This window comes from Centruroides vittatus, unplaced genomic scaffold, assembly GCF_030686945.1.
Source record: "Centruroides vittatus isolate TY-2023 unplaced genomic scaffold, ASM3068694v2 contig_18, whole genome shotgun sequence".
Classification (NCBI taxonomy): domain Eukaryota; kingdom Metazoa; phylum Arthropoda; class Arachnida; order Scorpiones; family Buthidae; genus Centruroides; species Centruroides vittatus.
In genome coordinates this window covers 5155725-5177321 of record NW_027121101.1, presented here as the reverse complement: position 1 = coordinate 5177321, position 21597 = coordinate 5155725, and the positions used below count along the sequence as shown (strand labels likewise).

At 29.2% G+C, this 21597-nt stretch overlaps 2 protein-coding genes across 2 annotated transcripts in view; one reads left to right on the top strand and one right to left on the bottom strand.

The window, feature by feature from the left end:
• Positions 1-21597, top strand: part of sip1 (septin interacting protein 1) — a 354828-nt gene that overhangs the window by 270685 nt on the left and 62546 nt on the right. The gene's annotated exons all lie outside the window — the stretch shown is intronic.
• gkt (glaikit) overlaps positions 14993-21597 on the bottom strand; it is a 41127-nt gene continuing 34522 nt past the window's right edge. The window contains exons 13-15 of the mRNA XM_067263867.1: positions 20423-20525; positions 19937-20051; positions 14993-15233 (exon numbers count right to left, since the gene is read on the bottom strand). Coding sequence (XP_067119968.1) covers positions 15160-15233; positions 19937-20051; positions 20423-20525 — 292 coding nt within the window. The 3' untranslated portion in view covers positions 14993-15159. The remainder of the gene's footprint in view (positions 15234-19936; positions 20052-20422; positions 20526-21597) is intronic.

The window sequence follows — 21597 nt, the reverse complement described above, 5'->3', positions numbered from 1 at the left end:
AATCAAGTTATTTGATTGCGTGTTTTAAATTATATAGGTAACGGCGTGTATTTTATTATTTAAAATATCTAAAAGATAAATCTAAAGGAAAAGAAAAAACATTATATTTTATTTGAATATCCGTTTCTTCACTAAAATGAAAGAAAATAATAGTGATTCGTACTTTATTTTTCAATAAAAACTTTAATTGAAGTTTCTTCGAAGTTTTTTATTATTATTTCGTCTCGAATTCAGTTTGCAAATTACATTATAAAAAAAGCTTAAAATATTAAAGAATTTTTTTATTTTTTTTTTTTTTTTTTAAATTAAAACGTTTAACTTTTCTGTTCAGCTTCGGCTTATATTATTATTTTGACTAAATATTAAGCAATTTAACTGTTTTCCTCTAATGAAAAATCTTTATATATGAAATATTAAGATATAAAATGTACTAGGAGTGGTGAAGAGGCTTCATTCCTTATTGGGCTGCAGTTTGAAAAAAAATTGTAGACCTATAAATTCCCACTGTCGCCCGTCTCTCTGTCTGTCCTTCCTTAATTTCCAGAACGAAATTAGATAGATAAAAGCCGAGACTAGATATAGAAAGCTTAGGGATAGGACGAAACGATTAACTATATATAAACACCCGCTTTCGGCCGAAAGTTACGTTATTCCAATTCAAAAATTATCCTACGAAAGGAGTTAGATAACCGGCACGACTCGATTGCTAACAGGAAAAGTATGATGTACAGGGGCAAGACACTATCAATTTGAGATGGAGAGCATTAAAAATTGCAGCCCGGCATTGTGACGATATTACAATAAACAATTGCTCGTTCTCGGTATAGAAATTTCACGACGACTCATTGATCCAGTTTCTCGTGATAGAAAAACGTTCGTGACGATTTTAAGCAAAGTATTTTATACATAAAATAGATATATTTGGAAACATTACGTAAACAAACAAATTAAGTAAATGCTACAGTATTTATTTTAATAGACTTTTAACATAAAAATTGCAACATTTTATAACCCCGTACAACGAAAAAAAAATAGATGAAGATGGCTGTTTTCAGAAACAACGAAACGAGGATATATACCCCATATCTCACTCCACTTCTTTCTGATCATATATCATGTTAAACCATTACCACTTCCTGTTTCAAGACAAACCCAAACAATAAAATAAAATAACACATTAGTAGTTGGATTTATAATAAAGATTAATATTAAATTATATCGTCCCGGTGATGTTAGATATGATAAGTAGTAATTGAGAAAGTCGATTTTCATAATTTCGAACGTTTTAACTTTTGTGGAAAGTGAAGGACATTAAGAAAAAAGTGTCATACCTTCAGATAGGAAAAACATGGATTTTTTGTCTTTAAATTGTTTCGGCCACTGACCGGCAAATGCCAACCAGTCTATTGTCGTATATGTTTAAAAATCAATATAATAGTCGATAGCACAGAATTTGGAAAATTCAATATTTTAAGTAGAATATTAAATGACGTGAAATATTCTAATTCATAAAGGATTATCGATTTTTAAGTTTTATTTTGCTTCTTCATATTAAAAAAAACCTATATATTTTAATGGTTTAAATCAGATTTATAATTCATCATTCGCACAAATAGGTCGATAGCCTATTATTCTGGTTCAGCAACACTTTAAAATTGAGTCGCATTACTTTCCATAAATCTAACTTTCGTGATAGCAGCTTATCGAAATTCTATTAATTCCAACTGCATTTTTCCTACTATTTTCTCCCCTTTTCAATATTTAATCGAATTGGGGGGTTATCGTTTTATTAAATCAGTTTTTCCATGTTCAGTTTCCAACTCGAGATAAAACCGTCGTTCTATGAGATTTTATAACATAACTCCGAACAAATTTAAAAAAAATTAATTAAAAATCTATTTTTTAAAGCAGTTTGTAAGAACACAGTCGCTTCAATAGAACAGTTGTAGATCTAGTTCTTATTTATCACCTCTACATCATTTACTATAAATAATATACAACACAGGGATGTTAAAAATTCATCTAAACACGACGTGACTAGTAAATTTATCATTACAAACGTAATATATAACCTGTATATATCCTTATTTTAGGGAAAAAGAAAGCAAAAAGACATCCGAAATTAACCAATACATTTTATATGTAAACATTTCCGAAATAAATTTACAACATGAATTAAATATATTGTTGTGATAGAAAAACACGAAAGAGGTTATTGATTATTCTCCGATATTTACTTTAATATAAGTATATACGATAAAATATATTTAAGAGAAAGATAAGCACTCGATAAATTTATAAAAAAATCGAATTCATTTAATGTAGGAAGTATAAAAATCAGTTATTTCGATGCAATTTAATCCGCATCTTTTCATTTTCTTACGTTTATCCTTTTTACATTTGATAGGATTTGAATCGAATTTATGATTTATACATAGTAAGAAATTACGTACAACACTAGAATACAGCATATATGTAATAAAAACACGAAATATAATCGATAATAATACGATTATATCTTAAAGTATAATATTTCATTTGTTGTTATAATATGATAAACGATAAATAATTGCCAACTATTAGATTTATTATTAAACGAAGTGTAGATAATCGCTTTACATCGATATAGCGTAAGTCTCGGGGTGTTTGTTTGCGTTTAAAACACACATTATAAACTTACAATTTGCATTATAGACTTCGTCTGTACGGTCGTAAAATTTTTTTTATTGGTTCGAATAAGCGTGACACACTGCACTTTGAATAATAAATCCAAAGAAAAACTCTTATCATCATTTTCTTCGAGTTTATAACCATTAAAGTTATCACAGATTTTCCAGATGAAACCGATAAGAAGGTTTTGATTTGGACGACTTCATCTTTTCAGAAAGTTAAATATAGCTTCCATTCGGTGGAATTTTCTCAATGTAACTTTTCTCCGCAAAGGACCGACTCGAGACATTTTCTTTTACAAATGCATTTAAAATAAAATAATACTTTATCAAATAGAACCTATAGATCGAATCTCGTATTTTAAATTTAAATATCGAAGAAAACAAGAGTTGATAATTCTTCGTTTAAATATAGTTATGTCGCGGTTTTATATTAAAAAGTATTTGAACGCAAAGGCCGTAATTATAGAAAAGTTCTCTCACGCGATATGTGACCGACTAAGAGCGATCGATTATTATTTTGTCAGGTGACAGCAACGTTTTCGCCTGGAAAGCAACACCGAATCTCAGGAGGCCCGAGTGGCCTTGTTGCACCGAGTAAATCAATTTTATTCCGAAAAAAAAAAAAAAAACAGCGAGCCAGTGAATGAACTGAACGTATGACACTCGTATTTTAATAATTTCCGAAATACTAGCCTTAGAACGTATAGTACGAATTGATTAAAATACTTAAGACGAATTTACCGTCGCCAGAATGAATAAAATTACGTTATGCTCTTGGAAATTTTTGTAAATCGGTCTAATTCTAATTCGCTTGTATTATATTGTGTTTTAAATATACAAAAATTTTAATAAAATTAATATACTTTAAACTATTTTTTTACACGTGTACATCGTATGAAATCATCAGATGACATTAATTCGAGAAAGAATTAGGAAAATGTGCTGTAAAGACTAATCCCAGATCGGGAATCGAAGCCAGAGTTTCCAATCAAATTTTTTATTTTTATAGATATAATTCCAGAAATATTTTGTGTAATCTCTCTATTTTGATTACTTTATAAATAAATATTTTCACAAAACTTAAACTTATACATTTTTTTTTAAAACTGTATTTAAATTTTACTATATAAATTTAAGAAATAGCTGCTTGTTCTCATAGTTGCCCTAGACATATTTACTAGTCTTCGGTTATATTTAATTTTTATTTACTATATGAAAATTAAAACGAGTCGATTTGCAAATTATATAAGAGCTTATTGAATGAATTTTCGTAATTTTAAAGAATAAAACATTTAAAAGCGTATAACTATATTTAAAATACTCATTTTTTAAAACAGTATAATTAACCATTCTGTATGATATAATGTTAGCTACCACAAAGGATTTTCTCACTTTCGGTAAGAATTCTTGCTGAGATTTTGTCACTTTTTCATCTCAGTTATGCTAAGCAGACTTCGTTCTCGATGGATAAAATTGAGAACGATTATAGAGTACATAATGAACTGCTATCTCTTGGAGTAAATTAATTTGAGGAAATATCCCCCTCTTTTCAGAAATTGCCACGAATATCTAATACATTCGGCATGGTACTGTCTGTTCAATTAAATTTATAGAACAGTTTCGAATAATCCGAAGAATTTTAATTAAGTACAATGAACTGGATGATTACATAATATATCGATATTCAATTGCTGAAGGATGGGTGCTCTAATTCGATATAGACCATACTTTTCTTGGAAAGTTCAGTTTCTCTATTCCTCAACCATAATAGTCGACACTGATGTAAGGCAGGTCGATCCTAAATAAACAAAATGAAATCATGGTGTACCAGTCCATTCCAATTCTAATTAGGAGCCGTAATTAGATACGAATTTTTGATTCCTAAGAATAGGATTTAAACTCCGGATCAAAGCGATTCTGTCCAATTTCGAACAGAATCAAAACCTATAGATTTTGAACTGGAATATCTTGATGTTATTCACACATATATATCTCTGATTTACTGTTAGCCAGATCCGTTTATAGGAATCTAAGTTTAGACCTACTTCAGATAAAATTATCACTCTTGCACAGGGTCAAACAGTTCATTTACTTTAAAAATATATTTTAAATTTGGTGGATCACATTTCAAAAAAAAAGAAAATAATAATAACAAAAATAGGTTTTTTGGCAAATTTACTGGTGTTAAAGACCGTAATCTTCTTTTTTTTATTATTATCTTATTGCAAATTTTAGTTATGTGACGGTTCAAAACTCTTCGAAAAAGAGAAAGATTTATTATTATTGTATACAATTAAGATAACATAATGCTTTCTAAGAGCTTATTTTCTAATTTTCGGATTAAGAACTGTAATCGTGAGATCTATTTTATAAAATTTTGACAGTTGTGTTTCAATTTGCGAACTTTTTTTGTACTGGAGACGACACGGGAAAACTGAGAGGAAAGGAATCAGACTCTTGTTTAGAATAGAATGATATGGAGATAACTTTTTCTGTATCATTCTCCATAGACAATTGCTTATCAATGCACGTCTTTCGTAACAATCTTTCTTTTAAATCTAGTTTATTTTTGGATTGCAACACGGAAATGAATCATATTATCATTCAGAAGACCTATGATTGATTTCAATCGGAACACCTTTCTTTCTTCTGAGCCCTTCTCTTAAACCTCTCGTTAAATAAAAAAGGCTAACGAACATAAAAGCTCTATACGCAGAACTACACCCAAATCTCTAATTAAAATTTATCTATAATCATTATTACGTTTACTACAGTTCTATACATATATATTATACAGACTTATAATAATAAATTTCGAAATATGAAATATTAAAATTTAAAACTTTAAAGTAATAATAATTATTGTGAAATAAAATTTTATATACCATATATAATCACACTAATATTGATATATTATGGCTACATTATATATATAATCTAGTTATAAATATTTGAAAATCTAATATAAAATTAAAAAGAAAAGCTTGAAAAGTTTTTATCTGTTGTTCTATAATTCATCTCCGATGTATATTAAAGTGTTTTCTCATTACTGTATAAGGAATATCCCACATTTCGGCATGAAATCTAAAAATATTCATAAAATCAGGACGGAAACATCCCGCATCTAAAAATATTTGTAAATTAGGATAGAAATGGAATATTTGCATTAATATAGAGAACGGTTATAAAAGATGTTCAAACATTAAATAAAAATGTAATAAAAACTATCAAAAGAATAATAATAAACTAGAAAAAAGCCAGTAAATACTTGTAAATGTTTTCTTTTTAATACGACACAGAGCCGAAGAATGGATCCAATTTCTTATCTAAATTCTATTATTTTGTAAAAATATAACTTAACAGTTTGTTTTACCAAAAATATAATCGTAGCAGCAACTAATTTCTAAACGTTTAAGCTATTTCGTTGGCAGAAATATAAACATTAGAGCAACGCTTTATTTTAAACTTTCTGATAATATCTAATATTGCATTGATAAAAATTTCAGTTTATATGCAAAACATACGAAGACGCCAAAATTTACTATAAACATAACTTTTTTTTTTAATATTGAGGAATATCCTTACATTTTAACGTTGTAAAGTTGCCATTTTGGATTTATTTCAAAATAATACTAATTAAGCGTTTCAAAAGAACTACGCTTAGGTTTTTTCATAAAGCTAACGACTGCGACGAAAATTTTTATTTCTCGTTACCGTTTGTCATCTCCGAAACTTCCTACGGATAGAAATTATGCAAATTTGCGCTCTTTCCAGCCGTCTATGGAAAATTTAATTAGGGTGATGCTTCTTTTAATAACGAATAACGAGCGGAACGAAGACATATCGGAATTATTCGAATTTCCACATTTTTAAACGCTTTAATTTAACATCTTGCAACTCGGATTTCTAATCAAGTCAAGACTATTCTGATAGACATAACTAAATCCGATGACAATGCATTTTAATGATGTTTTAGGGGGTGGTCACACACCTACCACCCTTTCCATCCAAAACCCGATAAACTTAATCAAAAAATGTAGAATTTAATTGTGTCTGTGTGTGTGAATGCACTGCAGTGACGATTATGTTAGGGTAGCTCCACTTCCAATTTGAAAAAACATGACGAATAAGTGTCTTTTTTTGCAAAATTAAAATTATTCTACATCATATAAATTCTAAGAAATTGAAATTTTTAAAGATATTCTTTTAATATTTACTTGTAGATTAAATGGCATAAAAATGAGACGTTTTTTTTTAAATTTAAGACGTATCGTTTGCTTAAAGATTTAGAAATAAAGAAAAAATAAGTTGAATATTTGATTAATTATGTACAATTATATCATCACCAAAAGTTTCGCGAGTGTTTTGCATATTCATTAGATGGCCTGTTTATGTCGGTCTGACGTTAGCGGGTGATCTAATGGGAATATAGCAAATATGCAAAATATATCTAAGTGTTGTCAACGATCGCATAAGCAAACAGAATGTAAGAGCCAACAATGTAACCGCGACTTCATTGTGACGCGTGTGATATAAGTTAAAGAGCGGATATCTACTACAAAACACATAGAAACTTCTTTAAGTATTTAACGAATCTTATATATATAATATTAAAAATTCTACGATATAATAAAAAGAATAAATACATAGATTATTGGATGTAGGTAATAGTTGGGCAGAATTCTCTTCGCTCTTCAACAATAAAAGAGTTATATCAAAATAATTATCAAGAAATATTAATAAATAGCTATAATCGACAGAAAAAATAATAGTAATTCGTTTCGATATAAATCTATTGATAGATGAGAAAGATCACAGAGGTCTTCCTCATCGATGAGATGAGGAAAATCTCTATGAGACGTTCATTAATCATCGCCGAGATGTTAATTAATTCTCATACATTTTACTATAAATATCTGCGACTGGAAACAAATCGGCGTGAGCCAGAATGATATTCATTTACTTTCGAGGATAAACACCAGAGTTATTGTGTATAAAAACACAAAGACAGTTGAGAAAAACAAAAATATTGCTAGCATTTGAATCTGATGTCTGTCACAGATGCAAATACTGTTCAAATCTGATTTCGAAAGATGAATCGGTAGGAGTGACGAGTGTAGAGAGGAGACGAACAGAAGTCTGAGAAATTCTACGTCGTCTTCCAAAAACAACTGTAAATCAATTTATTTCCAATTTTCTAAAATAACCAGTGATAAAAATACTAGAAATAGAACGAAAACAGTTAAGGAGTTTAATCCAAAATGATTTCTCTTGAAGACGAAATTCCTTCCGAATCTAATCGCAAATGGGCACCAAATTGACAAAAAATGTGTAATATTTCCATAAGTTTGTTAGCCTACGGGCCTATTTCCAACAGTAATTAGTTATATTAACAGAATTAGATTAAGCGCTTTAATGATATCATATTTACATGTACTGATTCATAAGCATTTGTTTGAGCGTGTTTTCTGCGCCCTCTGAACTGGTACCCATAACGATGTTTCTATTCTAATGGTTACTCGGGCGACCCAGAAGACCTTATGAGCCTGTTGGACCTGACCGGTTCAGGCCAATTGTGGAATGGCTTTAACGGGAGTCTGGGGTTCACCGCTGAAAAATTTTTTAAATATAATATTAAATACGGTGACCAAAAGTCATTTATTTTTGTCTCTGTATTTTTTCTAAAATGGCCATTTTGTCCTTTATATTGTAAACTGAAATGAAATATAAAATTGAATATTGGCGCCCGCAAATCAATTTACTAAATTTATTTTACGCAATTTATAAATTTTACTAAACCTACATTAACTATTTAAATAGCTGGAAACGAAAATATTTGAATGAGTCCTACAACGAGAAACCCCTCCGTGGATCGGGAAGATCGAGGAAAACGTTTTGTTCATTTTCAGTCACTGGAACTTAAATATAAACGAGCGAAAGCTTATTGTGACATTGTGTTGCAATTTTTAATCATCTTTTAATTCTAAAAAGTCACGTAACTTCTGGTTCAGACCGGAAGTTCTATACCGGAAGTTCTAATTGGGGTCTCCGACCCCTAAGCTTTCCATACCATATCTGAATTTTAGCGGTGTCTTGCCCATGTACATCATACTTCTCCTGATAACGATGGAGTCATGCCGGTTACCTATCTATCTACGTTCCGGAGAAAATTTTGAATTGAAATCACGTGATTTCCGTTCTAGACTAGGTCTGCAATTTGAAAACTACATCCCAATGACAGCGCAACTATTTCGTGTATTAAAGGTTATGTCACCAGTAAAAAAATCAAAGAATGCCAGCAAAACGATGGGTTAAAATTTTAAAATATTTTACAGATAAACACGTATCATTTAAAACCATTTTAAAAATCGTTGAATTTCACTCTTGCTTCCCCAGGACTAGTGTTTTCATTAATGAAAAATAAATGTGAATATGTGGACTAGTGAACAACCTAACTAAAAACCGAAACATTGGAAGCAAGCATTTATAATAAATGCAACTTTGACACGAATTATATACAGTTTTATGAAATTTTAAAACAAATCTGATTCAGGAATGTTTGCCTCCCTCTGCAAACATTCCCGAAAATGACTGCTTAAAATGCTATGTATACACTTATATTTTATAGTAAATGTCATAAAACTTTTTAGTTTTAGTGAAACAAATAAATGCAACCTGCTCTTTTCTTATGAAACTTCTGATTTGTCTTTTATTTTCTTCAAAAAATATGGTCGCCGTGTGTATAAATAATATGGTACTAACTAGGAATGCCAATTGACTCGAAAGCCCAAGAGATATTAAACGATTTCGAGAACACAATACGAGAAAAAGTTCTTGTTTGAGTTTCGTGATTGATTTGTTTAAAACACCGATGCCATTTTTTTTTGTCCAATTAAAAAACTGCGTCATACTAGTTCATAGTTGTCTGTTAAAGAAACTACTACATATTAATTTAGAGTCATTCGAGAAGCAAAAGTATGTACACCCTAAGTATAATCTGAATCAAATAAATAGTTAAATAAATCTACATTATATTATTTATTAGTTTGTAATCAGTGCCGGATTGTCCACTAAGCATTTGAGGCACATGCCTTGGATCCCGGATCTCGTGAATCCCGGAAAAAAAGCAATTTTACCGTTGCAAATGTATATCATGATTAATAAATAATTCTATAGCTACGATGAGACGTTATTAGTTTATGACGTCGTAAAATTATGCAGGGGGATCCCAATCTTCTGTGCCTCACTGAGAGTTTTCGATCTTTCAGCTTAACATATTTATACAGTATGTGTGTGTGTGCTATTCTTGTAGCATCCTCTTCTCAGGTGATTGCAGCTGACAAACTATTTCTCTCCATTTTTCCTTATTATGATCTATTCCCATCCAATCCTTGATGTTATCCCTTCATCTCTTCCTGGATCTTTCTCTTGGACCTTTTCCTTTTTTCTCTGTTTTCATTAATTGACCTGAGATCCTCTGGCCAAATGTCAGCAAGTGCAGATTTTCTTTGCTTAATGTTGGTCGTTGTTTTCCTACATTAAAGCTCAAACATTTCTTAGTGATCTTATCTATCCATCTAATCCTTTCCATCTTTTTTGGGCACCTCTATTGAGTTTGTTGCTTTCCGTTTCCTTCGTGATAAACCAAGACTCACATCTATAGGTCATCACACCCCATACCATTGTCTTAAGAATTTTTAGTTTGAGACTTCTGTTTAGGCTTCCATTCGTTAAATAGCGAGAAATGAGGAAGAAAGCTGAGTTTGCTTTGCCTGTTCGACTTTTAATTTCACGATTGCACCTATTATCTCCTATGATCCAGCTTCCGAGATATTCAAAACTCTTCGTTCTTTCCAACCCTGTGGACCCCGAAGTGATTTGTCATAATTCAGCCACGTTGAACATTGAACGCGAAGATGGTGACTTTTTCTTTCTAACACATGCGGTTTTCCCGCAGCGATAGAAATACTTCGAATTACTCGGCATATTTTTTTATGGTGAAGTGATTTAAGCATGAAAAATAATTCGATAATAAAATCTTATGCAATAAGAGGATCCGGGATGCATCAGCATTGATATGTATGTATACTGGAGAGGGTCAGGCCAATGCAATGGTCAGCGAGTAAGGAAAAATTTCTCATTGTCGAATTTTGAGAAAATATAAAAGTAATGTGTACCTGTAGTGTAACGGCACTCGTTTCTATCGTAATTTCTGTAGTATGGTATAAAATAAAAATACGTTCGGAAGGGAGTAATTTGCCAGTAGAAAATATTGTGGGGACGTGTCCCTTCAGTGGCGCGTTATGGCTTTATGAGACCCTGGCAAATTTGAATTAGAGATCCCATGTACAGTACAGTGTTGACTTCAGAGAATTTTCTTCAAGGGATTTCTTTGAAAGAAATATTTTCTTTAAAAAATTGATTTGAGGGCCCCAGGTAATTGCCCTTTTTGCCATAATTGTGTCGATACCTGCGCCAGGATGGAATTCAGGTGACCAACCCCAGGAATTTTTCGTGGCGGTCTCGCCTTTCACCACAGAGCCACCCCAATGTAGGCCTGGTCGAATCGACGAAGAGCGTAAAACGCCATCTTAGTGTCCATCAGGCGGAGAGTAAAGAACACCAGGGTCAATAAAATATTTAAAGATCCTTATTGGGTCTATTAGTAGATTGTTTTTAGAAATTTAAATATCTTATTCATTCTGAATGAAATGTTTAAATTATTGAAAAGAATTTAATTTCATGGTAAAAAATTTCCATGATTTTCTATCGACCTAAACACAATAAAAGGGTAGTTAACAATTGGTAACCTAATTCAGGATGTACTGTATTTGTATGAAGAACTAATATGAGATATTAGTTCTTCATACAAATTTAATGCTTTTCATTTATTATTTCATAAATACAGAGTATCACAAAACCATAAAGAAAATTAGCCAATAAACTCAAAAGGTAAAGGAATTTCTAATAAATTTTTTAAAAATAAATTAACAATATGAAGTACATTTTTAATCCCAGTTAAAATTAAATCATTATAAACTAAATTTAGCAGTTATCTATTCACTTATATTATATACAGAGCAGAATTAGTAAACATTTAGTGTATTACTTATTAATTAATAAACACAGCAGAAGTTAGCAAATAAATAAGAATATTTTAAAAAAATAAATTAAAAAGAGACACACAAAAATCCTTAATTTGTAATTGCAAAATAATATATCTTAAGACGTTATTACCCTTAAGCCCAACAAAGTAAACTTGAAGTACTTGTAAATATTATGGAGTCTTTATGTATGAAAATTAGTCCGATGAGACGCGCAGTGCCCCACACATTGATGTTTTGGAGGCACGGTATGTGCGCTTCCTTGTGTGCAAGTGGATTCAAATTCTATAATTGTGTCAGTTCACGATTCACATAAAATTTACCTTTGCCAGAAAGGCAAGACGTTATCCCCTCCGTAAAAATTTTGGCAAACCCAATCCCATCGAAATCGTATTCAGCAAGATTCTGGTGATTTTGTATGGATGGAATTTTTGAGTAAGCAGGATACAGAGAACGGAAGTTTGACTAATGCCAGTTTCCTGGACTATTTACTAACCCTCTTCATGTATTACGGGATGTTTACGTTCTGGTTTCTTTCTGTTGGCTACACTTCCTGTGTTACAAAAATACGAAACAGTTGCAAGACTGTTGAATGAGATCTTGGCCGATTTGGGCGAGCGTGATGGTACTACTAGACGGTACGCCAGGCACCGTTATTAGACAATTTCAACTTTATCCCATCCCATCTTATGACTTTTACAACAAACATCGTATACGAGAAACGTTGGAAAGAAACACCTCTGTATGGTAATGAACTGCCGTGACGTAGTTTCTTACCATAGAAAAGATACAAGAACCTAGAAAATCGGCATTAGTCAAACCTAGTTGCTGTATCAATAATCCCAGCAATAACACGTAATTGAAGAACGTGCAGTATTGTGTTTATATCTGCAGATATGTAAATTTTGTTGGTCAGCGTCACAGAACAGCGTTGCGGAAGTAAGCCGAAGGGGAAGCTGCTAGGATTTTTTGTAGTTACTTTTTTTGCTGTTCTGCTGGCACTGAGTGGCACTTTTCCAAGCTGAAGAGTTTATTTTCGTGCGTGTACAGAGATCTTACCAGAAATCCTGACCCAGGTTATAGCCACATTCGAGTAGATTTTACTATAGCCTCCCTGAGAATGGCTACCAGTTCGAACATTAGTTGTAACGAAATTTAAACTTAGTCTGTACGTATTAAATTCTTGTCATTTGTATTACCCTTTAATTTAGTTTATTTTTCAATCATCAACACTAAATTCTGGCATTAAGGAATTAACCGATACGTTTCCTTTATTCACGCAACACCCAGCCCCTCCCAGTATTTCTCCTATGGACAATTCGTGGAGCATCCTGTATAGTTGACTTAATTATTAGCATGGAGAAAAGAAAATGTGACTTAGTGATATTTTTTTAAAGCAACTGCTCAAGTGGTCTTTATTTACAGACTATTACATTAGTATATAGAAAAAGAGGACAACAGCGAAAAAGAGGAAAGTTGTAACGAAGTTATTATAGTGAAGTGAAAACTGCAGAAATTCTATTACTTTGGAATTGACAGAAAAGGAATGCTAAACTGAAAGTTTATAATAAACATGTTTGTACAACTGAAAAATTTTGTCATGGGTTCTTTTTGAGGAAGTTGGAGAAAATCTAAAAATTAGTTATTCTGGAAAAGTTTGTTACAAGGTTTACAACAACAAAATTCTACTGCAGTAATGAACCTGGATGGAAATTGTCTTCAATGGAATCATGGTGACTGTATTATTCAAACAAATGTACAGGTTATACAGTACCATAGCTAAATACTGGCAAAAGTTTGAATTTCCATGTTGCTGGAATTTTCCTTTACAAGATACTGTAGCTAAACAGTTAACTATTAACTGTTCTGATATCTTTAATGACAAGGCAGAAAAAGCCAAAAGCCTCTGTACAGTTGATAGTCCTCATATGAGTTATATGGGACAAATAGTTTAAGTTAAGTTTCTGCATTTATTTGAAAGAAAATCAGTCCAGATATTTACTGAACAGTTCATACACATACACACACACACAAAATGGTATAATATAAAAATAAGTTTTAAATAGCTTTTTTCTTTTGTTCATTTATCTGAATAGTGAAGGAAAACAACTATCTTTTTTCAATGAAGACATCCATCTAAATATAATACATGTATAATTTTTATGCATATATCTGAATGTACACACTTAGGCACATTGGTATTGATCTCTATGTATATTAGAAGAGATGGACCAAACACCAGTAAGAAAAACTTTGCGTGGGATTCTGAGTGTATATAGTAAATGAGGTGTATCTGTTGTGTTTCTACTCCTAATTTTTACAGTATGGTATAAAATAAAAATACATATAAATCATGGGAAAGCAGACAATTTGCCAGTACAAGATTATTGAAAGGATATGATACCACTTTCTCTTGGATTGACACTGTTGCATATGCAACATGCAACACAACATGTAGCTTTATGAGATTCCTCTAAAATGAGATATGGACTTCCAGTTAAGAAAAATCCATCTATAGTCTAATCCAGCATTTCTCATCCTGGGGGTTGCGGTGATATTAAGGGGGGTTGCAAAACAATAATGAAATCATTTTATGAGAAAAAAATCATTTATTATAAACTTGTAAACATTTTACTTACAATAAGTACACATGTAAAGAAAAGAAATTAATGTAATGGTTGCATTTGTTTTTCATTTAAAATTTTCTCCATGCCTGGATCTATTTTCTTAATGTATAAAATTAGTGCAATGTGATTTGTAAATTTTTTAAAATATTATATTTTATAATTACAGTCAAAACTCAATTAGTAATAGTAAGGCTTAGTGTTATTATTCCTTTAGGTGGGGGTTGTGAAATATTAATTTTATTTATATTTACTATTTGGGGGGGGGTCACTGAGCTAAGAAGGTTGAGAATCACTGGTCTAATCTAATCTTGGTGATTAGATTTTAAAATAATAATGAAGATTACTTAAATTGTAATATCAAAATACTATAATAGATTTTAATGTTTCAATTAACAAAGATAATTTTTATGTAATATTCAAAAACATAATCCAAATATTAATGTTTATATGAGTGAATGTAAACAAACAGGATTAAAAAAATTTTATGGAAATATATAGGCTAATTTTTTGAGTGAAATATTTCTTGTAGAGTGATTGAGTAATAAATAAATAATATTTTTGGACTATACACAAACTTTTAAGACCTTGATCTGAATAACAATTTTAATTCCAACATTTGTTTTTCTTCAAATATAAATTTATATTTATTTGTTTTTATAAACAAATCTTTAATAAAATGTTTATTTGAAAAATATAAAATATAAATATATAAATGAATGAATTTCTTAACAATATTTTAAAAAATTTATCGAAAGTTTATGAAGGGCACCACATATTTCCAAACCGATCTGGTAAATCCGTATGAGGAATGTTCCAAATCCATGGTTCGTCTAAGTTAAAAACAGAATTATTAGAGAAACTTTATAATAATTTAGAATAAAAAATTATTATTATTATATAATATTAAATTAGAATTCTTATAAAATTATAAAATAACAACTTATTAAGCATCACAAAAAATATTCAGAACAATAAAAGTATTCAAGTTTCTTTTATAAAAATTTTTCATTTGATAATGAGAATTCTTTTATATGATAAACAAAAATATTTTCTGTAACATTTCTATAAAAATTTATGTAATTTAAAAAAGGCATTAGAGTCAAAACCAGAAGAAAAATTGATAAAAATGTGAAAAACTCTTCACTTAAACTTTTGATAAAAATTTCAATTAAAAAATAATAAAATCATAGTGGTTTAAATCAAAAAACCAAAATAAAAAAAAAATATTTAATATATATATACTGGTAATAAAACTATAATAAATTAAATTTTAATAAAATTAATATCTTCAAATGAAAATAGATTGATAGAATGACTTGCAATTTGTAATTAATAAATAGAATTAACAGAATAATTAAATACTTAAACATGACTAATTAAAGATATTCTATATCAAATTGGTCTTATATAACTAAATTTAAAAATTTTATCGATACTTACGGGCAAATAATTACATTTATATAATATTTTCATTATAATAATAAATTTTTGAAAATTATTTATCAAAAAACAGTAAAAATTAGATGATTAATTCTTTTTTTTATTAAAATGTCTCAAATTTTATGCAAAAAAAACAAACAAAATTTTCAACTACTGGATTCATATTTTACTTTTCTATAATGTTGATTCTCAATTAAAATCTGTTACTATTTTTTTTTTTTCGATCAATTTACAGAATCTCAAATTAAATAACTTTTAAAGGTATTGAAACACATTTTTAATTTTAAAAATCTATAAATCAATATTTTCTTTTCCTAATGAGAAAGTTATTCAATACCATCTGAAAACAATAACAGTTTTTCAAAAATAATTGTTTACATTGATTTTATAGACTCTTCCCGTATTATGAAAACATTCGGTTAGATTTATACAAAAACAGTCAATCATTCACTAATTGAAATCAAAAACTGTTTGCGTTAAGAAATAATGCAGTTTTGACAAAAAAATCCATAAAATTAGCATATTTTATGGATTTTCTGTCCAAAATATTTTATATTTTTTATAGTAACCAGACAATGAGAAACTATACATCTAAAAAGAAGAAAAAAGCAACAAATAAAAGCAATTGACTAATTTGTAAAAATACTTCAATAATATTAAATTTCATTAATTATGAATTGATAAATTAATTTGATATTTTAAAATTTATCTAAATTAAAAGATTATAAATTTTACATGAAAATTATAGAATCAAATACAGCTGATTATTTAAAATACCTATATACAGTGCTCATTTTCTAAAAAAAAATTACTGCTGTTATGCATATATGGTGATCGAACATAGTATTGTTTTTACTGAGCAACTGATGGTGCTACGTACCAGCTATTGATACTTTTTCATGCCATCTGACAGTACAGTGTGTACCAGCACATTTCAGTTGAAAACAGCTTTGCTTATATATAAACAGGACCCTTCATTAATTTTAAAGAAATGAATAATGAGACATGGTGATGATCTTTTGTTTTCATTGCAGCAAGAAAGAAATAATTTATAACAATGACACAGTGTTGACAATGTAACAATATACATATATAAATCATGTTTTATCAAAATCCTTTCATCAATAAAAAAGAATGAAAACAATTGTTGTTTAAATTACTTTAAATCTATTTACATATGTCAAAATTTACGATTGCATGTTAACTATTTAAGAAATGAAAGACAAATATATTTCATTTCATTGTAATATACTAAAATATTTTGTATTGAAAAAAAATTCACTGAAAGTTTTATATTTAGTACAAAATTCCATTTGTATTATCTAGAATTATAAATGAATCTAGAAAGTTTCTGTGAATTACATAGATAAGGCTACAAAAGTTTGGATTGTGATTGTAAATAAGGTTAGTAATAATCTTCAAAGTATAGTTTAGGCAGGATGTAAATATAACATTTACTGTTAATCCAATTATTAAGTATAATAATAGATTAAACTAAACTTAAACTAGTTTAATATAAATCACACACTACTAGCAGTAACCAGTATCATTATTACAGCATATTATTTTACTTAACAATGTTTCATAAAAAACTGAATAAATAAATAAATACATAAATAAAATCATCTGTAGTAAAATTTATAATAAAACCTTTGTTTCAGATTTTAATGCTCGGAAACTTAGAATTATGTTAAAAATAATTTTGTAATTTTATATGAATGAAAAACTTTTATACAGGTGTAACAAAACTCCATGTTCAACTTTTATGGATAGATTCTAGGGTTGAAAATAAACTTAAAATCCTCTATAAATGTTTTTTAAATTGCACTTTGTTTTTGAGATCTGGCCTGTCAAAAAATCAGTTATGTATCTGTATCTACAGAGGACATTTTGAACAGTTCTTTTAATTATTCTGTTTAATTCTGTAAAAAATAAAATGTTATTCAAAGTAAATTTACATTTAAAAATTCTTGCTTTCCAACTGTTTTTTTTTTTTATAAAGCAAATGGATACTACAAAATCTTAAAGTAGACTAACAAAAAGGTTTAGTTTACATTTATTACAGTAGAGCCTATTTGAGCAACATTTACTTTATCCTTTATTATGTCAGGTAATATTTCAAAGAACAAGATATTACTTCTCACAAACAAAATTGCCACATAAAACAACAGCCATTAAAAGTAACAAACAAATATGAAAGTAAATAAAAGATAAAAACAATAAAAATATACAAATATATTTTACATATAAAATTCTTTTTATAAAACTTTTTAAAGATGCTAAACTGTAATTGGAGAGCATCCTCAAATTTACTTAATAATGGAACACAAGTGAAAAAAATATTTGTGTGTTACATAATCTACATCTTTGAATATGTATGCACAGCTTGTTGCAGACATTACACTGAAGATTAACTCTATCAGGAGGTAAAATCGTGTTATAGAATTTGCAGTAAAGAATTCTGTCAAAATATTTTATGAATTTGAAGAAAAATTTGGCATTCCTAGTCTAATAATGGCTACATCAGGAGAGTCTGTATAAGGTAGAATGGCTAGTTTATTAAATAGAAAATAGATCTTATGTAGTCATTTACAATACAATGGAGTTGTGATGAGGCAACAGCACAACAGATCAGTAAACGCACCTCAATCCATTGACAGAAGTGTAGAAAAATACAAAATTATTTTAAAAAGTTGACAACTCTAGTGTTAGTACTTTGGCAAAAAATTTGAAAAGTGCTTCATATTGGTATGGAGTTTTGTTTTACCCTGTAAATACAAGATGACCCATTTTATTGAATCCAGGTGGAATAACTCAAAAAATACACATCCCATTAAAAACAATCATTGAACCAAAAATGTTACACTTCAAAGAGGTCATAAGATGGCACTATCAGTTTCATCATAGCTAGCATTACAACTGATGAAAATAGAGTAAATTTGAATTTTCTTCAAATGGAAACCCTCATTTTTTATTGCATATTATGATTCTACACAAAAACATCCAAACTTTTATGTAAAACATTTTCTGAAAGATGCACTTATCAAAAGTTACAAACAGTTGAACTTTTACACATCTGCCACATCATGTGTATGCATCTGTGGATATCTGGAAAGTTCATTATGAATAAGAGGAAAAAAATGTTTAAAAAAGTCATCACAAAACTATATTTTTATTGTTGGAATCATTCTTTTTCTTCAAACAATGAACTGACACAAAAAACTCATCCCACAGCTCGATGTCATCTGAAGATGTTGATCTTCATACAAGACAAAGAATTTGAATTCAGAGAGATGGAGCAGGGCCCCACTAAGCACAGACTGTGGTAAATTATTTAAACAGGTTCTTTAATGGAAGGTAGATAAGACAACTTGGACCAGAACTATAGTCCACACAATTGCCAGACTTGACTTCACCTGACTTTTACTTGTTGGGATATTTTCTGAATTCTATGAACAGAAATCAAAATAACTAGTGAAGATATAATCAGGAGAATTTGAACAGCTTGTGCAAAAATACCACAAAATGTTTTATTAAAGACTGCAAGATACTCTATTTCCAACAGAGAATTGACTTATGCATTCAGAAAAATGGAATTATCTTTAAACATTGTTTGCTGTAGAGAAAACAGTGATAAGTGCTTGTGTTAATTAAACATTCCACTAAAAGTTCAATTAAAATGAAAAATGTATTGAGTAAATTTAAGATGATCTCAAAATATAGCTCAGGTTTGTAAATCAGTTCATTATTTGAATTAAAAAAATGATTTCACCAAATAATAATAGTTTTGTAATGAATTTTTTAAATATTTTACTTACTTATTTTATAATGAACTTCACAGATATCCAGAGGCTATGTATTTGAGATGATGCCTTAAGATATGAGATGTGTCAAAATCTCAAAGTCAATATTAAGTCTTCAGTTTCAATAGTTTATATAAATTTTAGATTTAAAATTTTTATGACATTGTTTGATGATTCATAATAATGTAAAAATAAAAATAATCTCATACCTGCTATTGTATAGTCTCATAATAATTTAAAATAATTGAAAGTACAGATTAATACAATAAATATGAACTAAAATGTATTACCTAATTTTTCATATGGATCAAGTGGAACATCAAATGGAAGAAAAAATTTCCCATTATCCTCATCTTCATCATTGCAATCATCATCATTTTCAACCATAAAATAATTTTTATTACACTGTAAATCAAATTAAATTTTATTTTTAACGTATTTTTATACATTATTACATAAATAAATTTAATACGCCTAAATAATTATATTTATAAAAGGTTATGACAAAAATCTCCCCTCAACTGATTATTTCAGAAGCAAGTAAATTATAGATCATTATTATTTATTCTTTTTATGATACCAGCAACGTACTATATTATTAATAAGTATGCTTTACTGTCACAACAGAATTTTAGTGTACATTGAAATAGCATCCAAAATGATTGCACTATTTATTTCTGCAATAATCAGCTGAAAAGAGAACTTTTGTTATTATCCTGTTTATACATATGTAATTATAGTTTGAATAAGTTTATATTAAAAAGGAAAATATTTACCAAAACTTCAGGTATAAAAACTATTCCAAGTTCATAAGATCTAATCATTAATTGACTTCCATTTTTCTCTAAACATCCCCATGCTGCTTTGGATAAGTTAGCACTAAAATAAAAATAATTGAAATTATTTAACTTATAAAATCTACACCAGTATTCTCAATCTGAGTTCTGCAAAATCCCTGGGAGTTCTGTGAGACAAAATTCCATAATAGTATAAAAAGTTTATTGGCAGTCCTAAATTTGTATTTGTATGTACAATATTTGCACTAATCATTTGCAATTGATAGTGTGCAAGCAATACATTTTTATTCTTAATACTATCCCTGATGTTCCATCACCAAATGCCAAATGGAAAGTTCTATGCCTTACTTTACAAGACTTGATTTTTTTCATCTTTCCATAGAAGCAGATGACAAGACTTCCTATAGGATGTATACTTGACACTATTGATTGTTATCAGGTCTTTCCTAGTCAAGACTATCAAAAACATTGTGGAGTTAATGTGTCATGAAACGTGATCAGATTATTGATCAATTTCAGGTTAACCATTTGTCAGAAAATGACTAATTAAAAACATTTAGAAAAAATATAGAAAAACAAACTGTAAACAAAATGCTTATTAGCACTAAAATAAAAGTAAATGAAACAATTTTTGAAATAAAGACTATAATTCATCCCATATAAACAGTTGATAATGCTTATTATCTATATCTGGGAAGAAGTCAAACAACAAAAAAAAAAAAAAAAAATGTTAACTGGAGGTTCTAATGCACCCTATATAAAACAAGGGAGATATTTATTACTGATCAACTCAAGAAAACCACCTGTTATAAATTTGGGATCAGAAATGTGGCAGAAAAGGAACAGTGATGAAAAAGTAGCAGTTGGTATGTTCCAACAAGATTTCTCTTGTTGGAACATACCAACAAGACATCCCATGAAAACTCCAAAAAACGAGCCTCTGAAAATTGAGTGTTTAGCTCATAAGTCTTTAGATATATTACTTCTTGTAACTGCAATAGCCAAGTGGATAAGATGTTAGGTACTGCAGTCCACTTTCAGCCTCAATAGACAATATACTGTAGATCTATCACTCAGAAAATATGAATAGACCAACATAGCAATTGACAGGAACTTAACACACTTTCAAATTAGCAATTCTCTTTAAACCATAA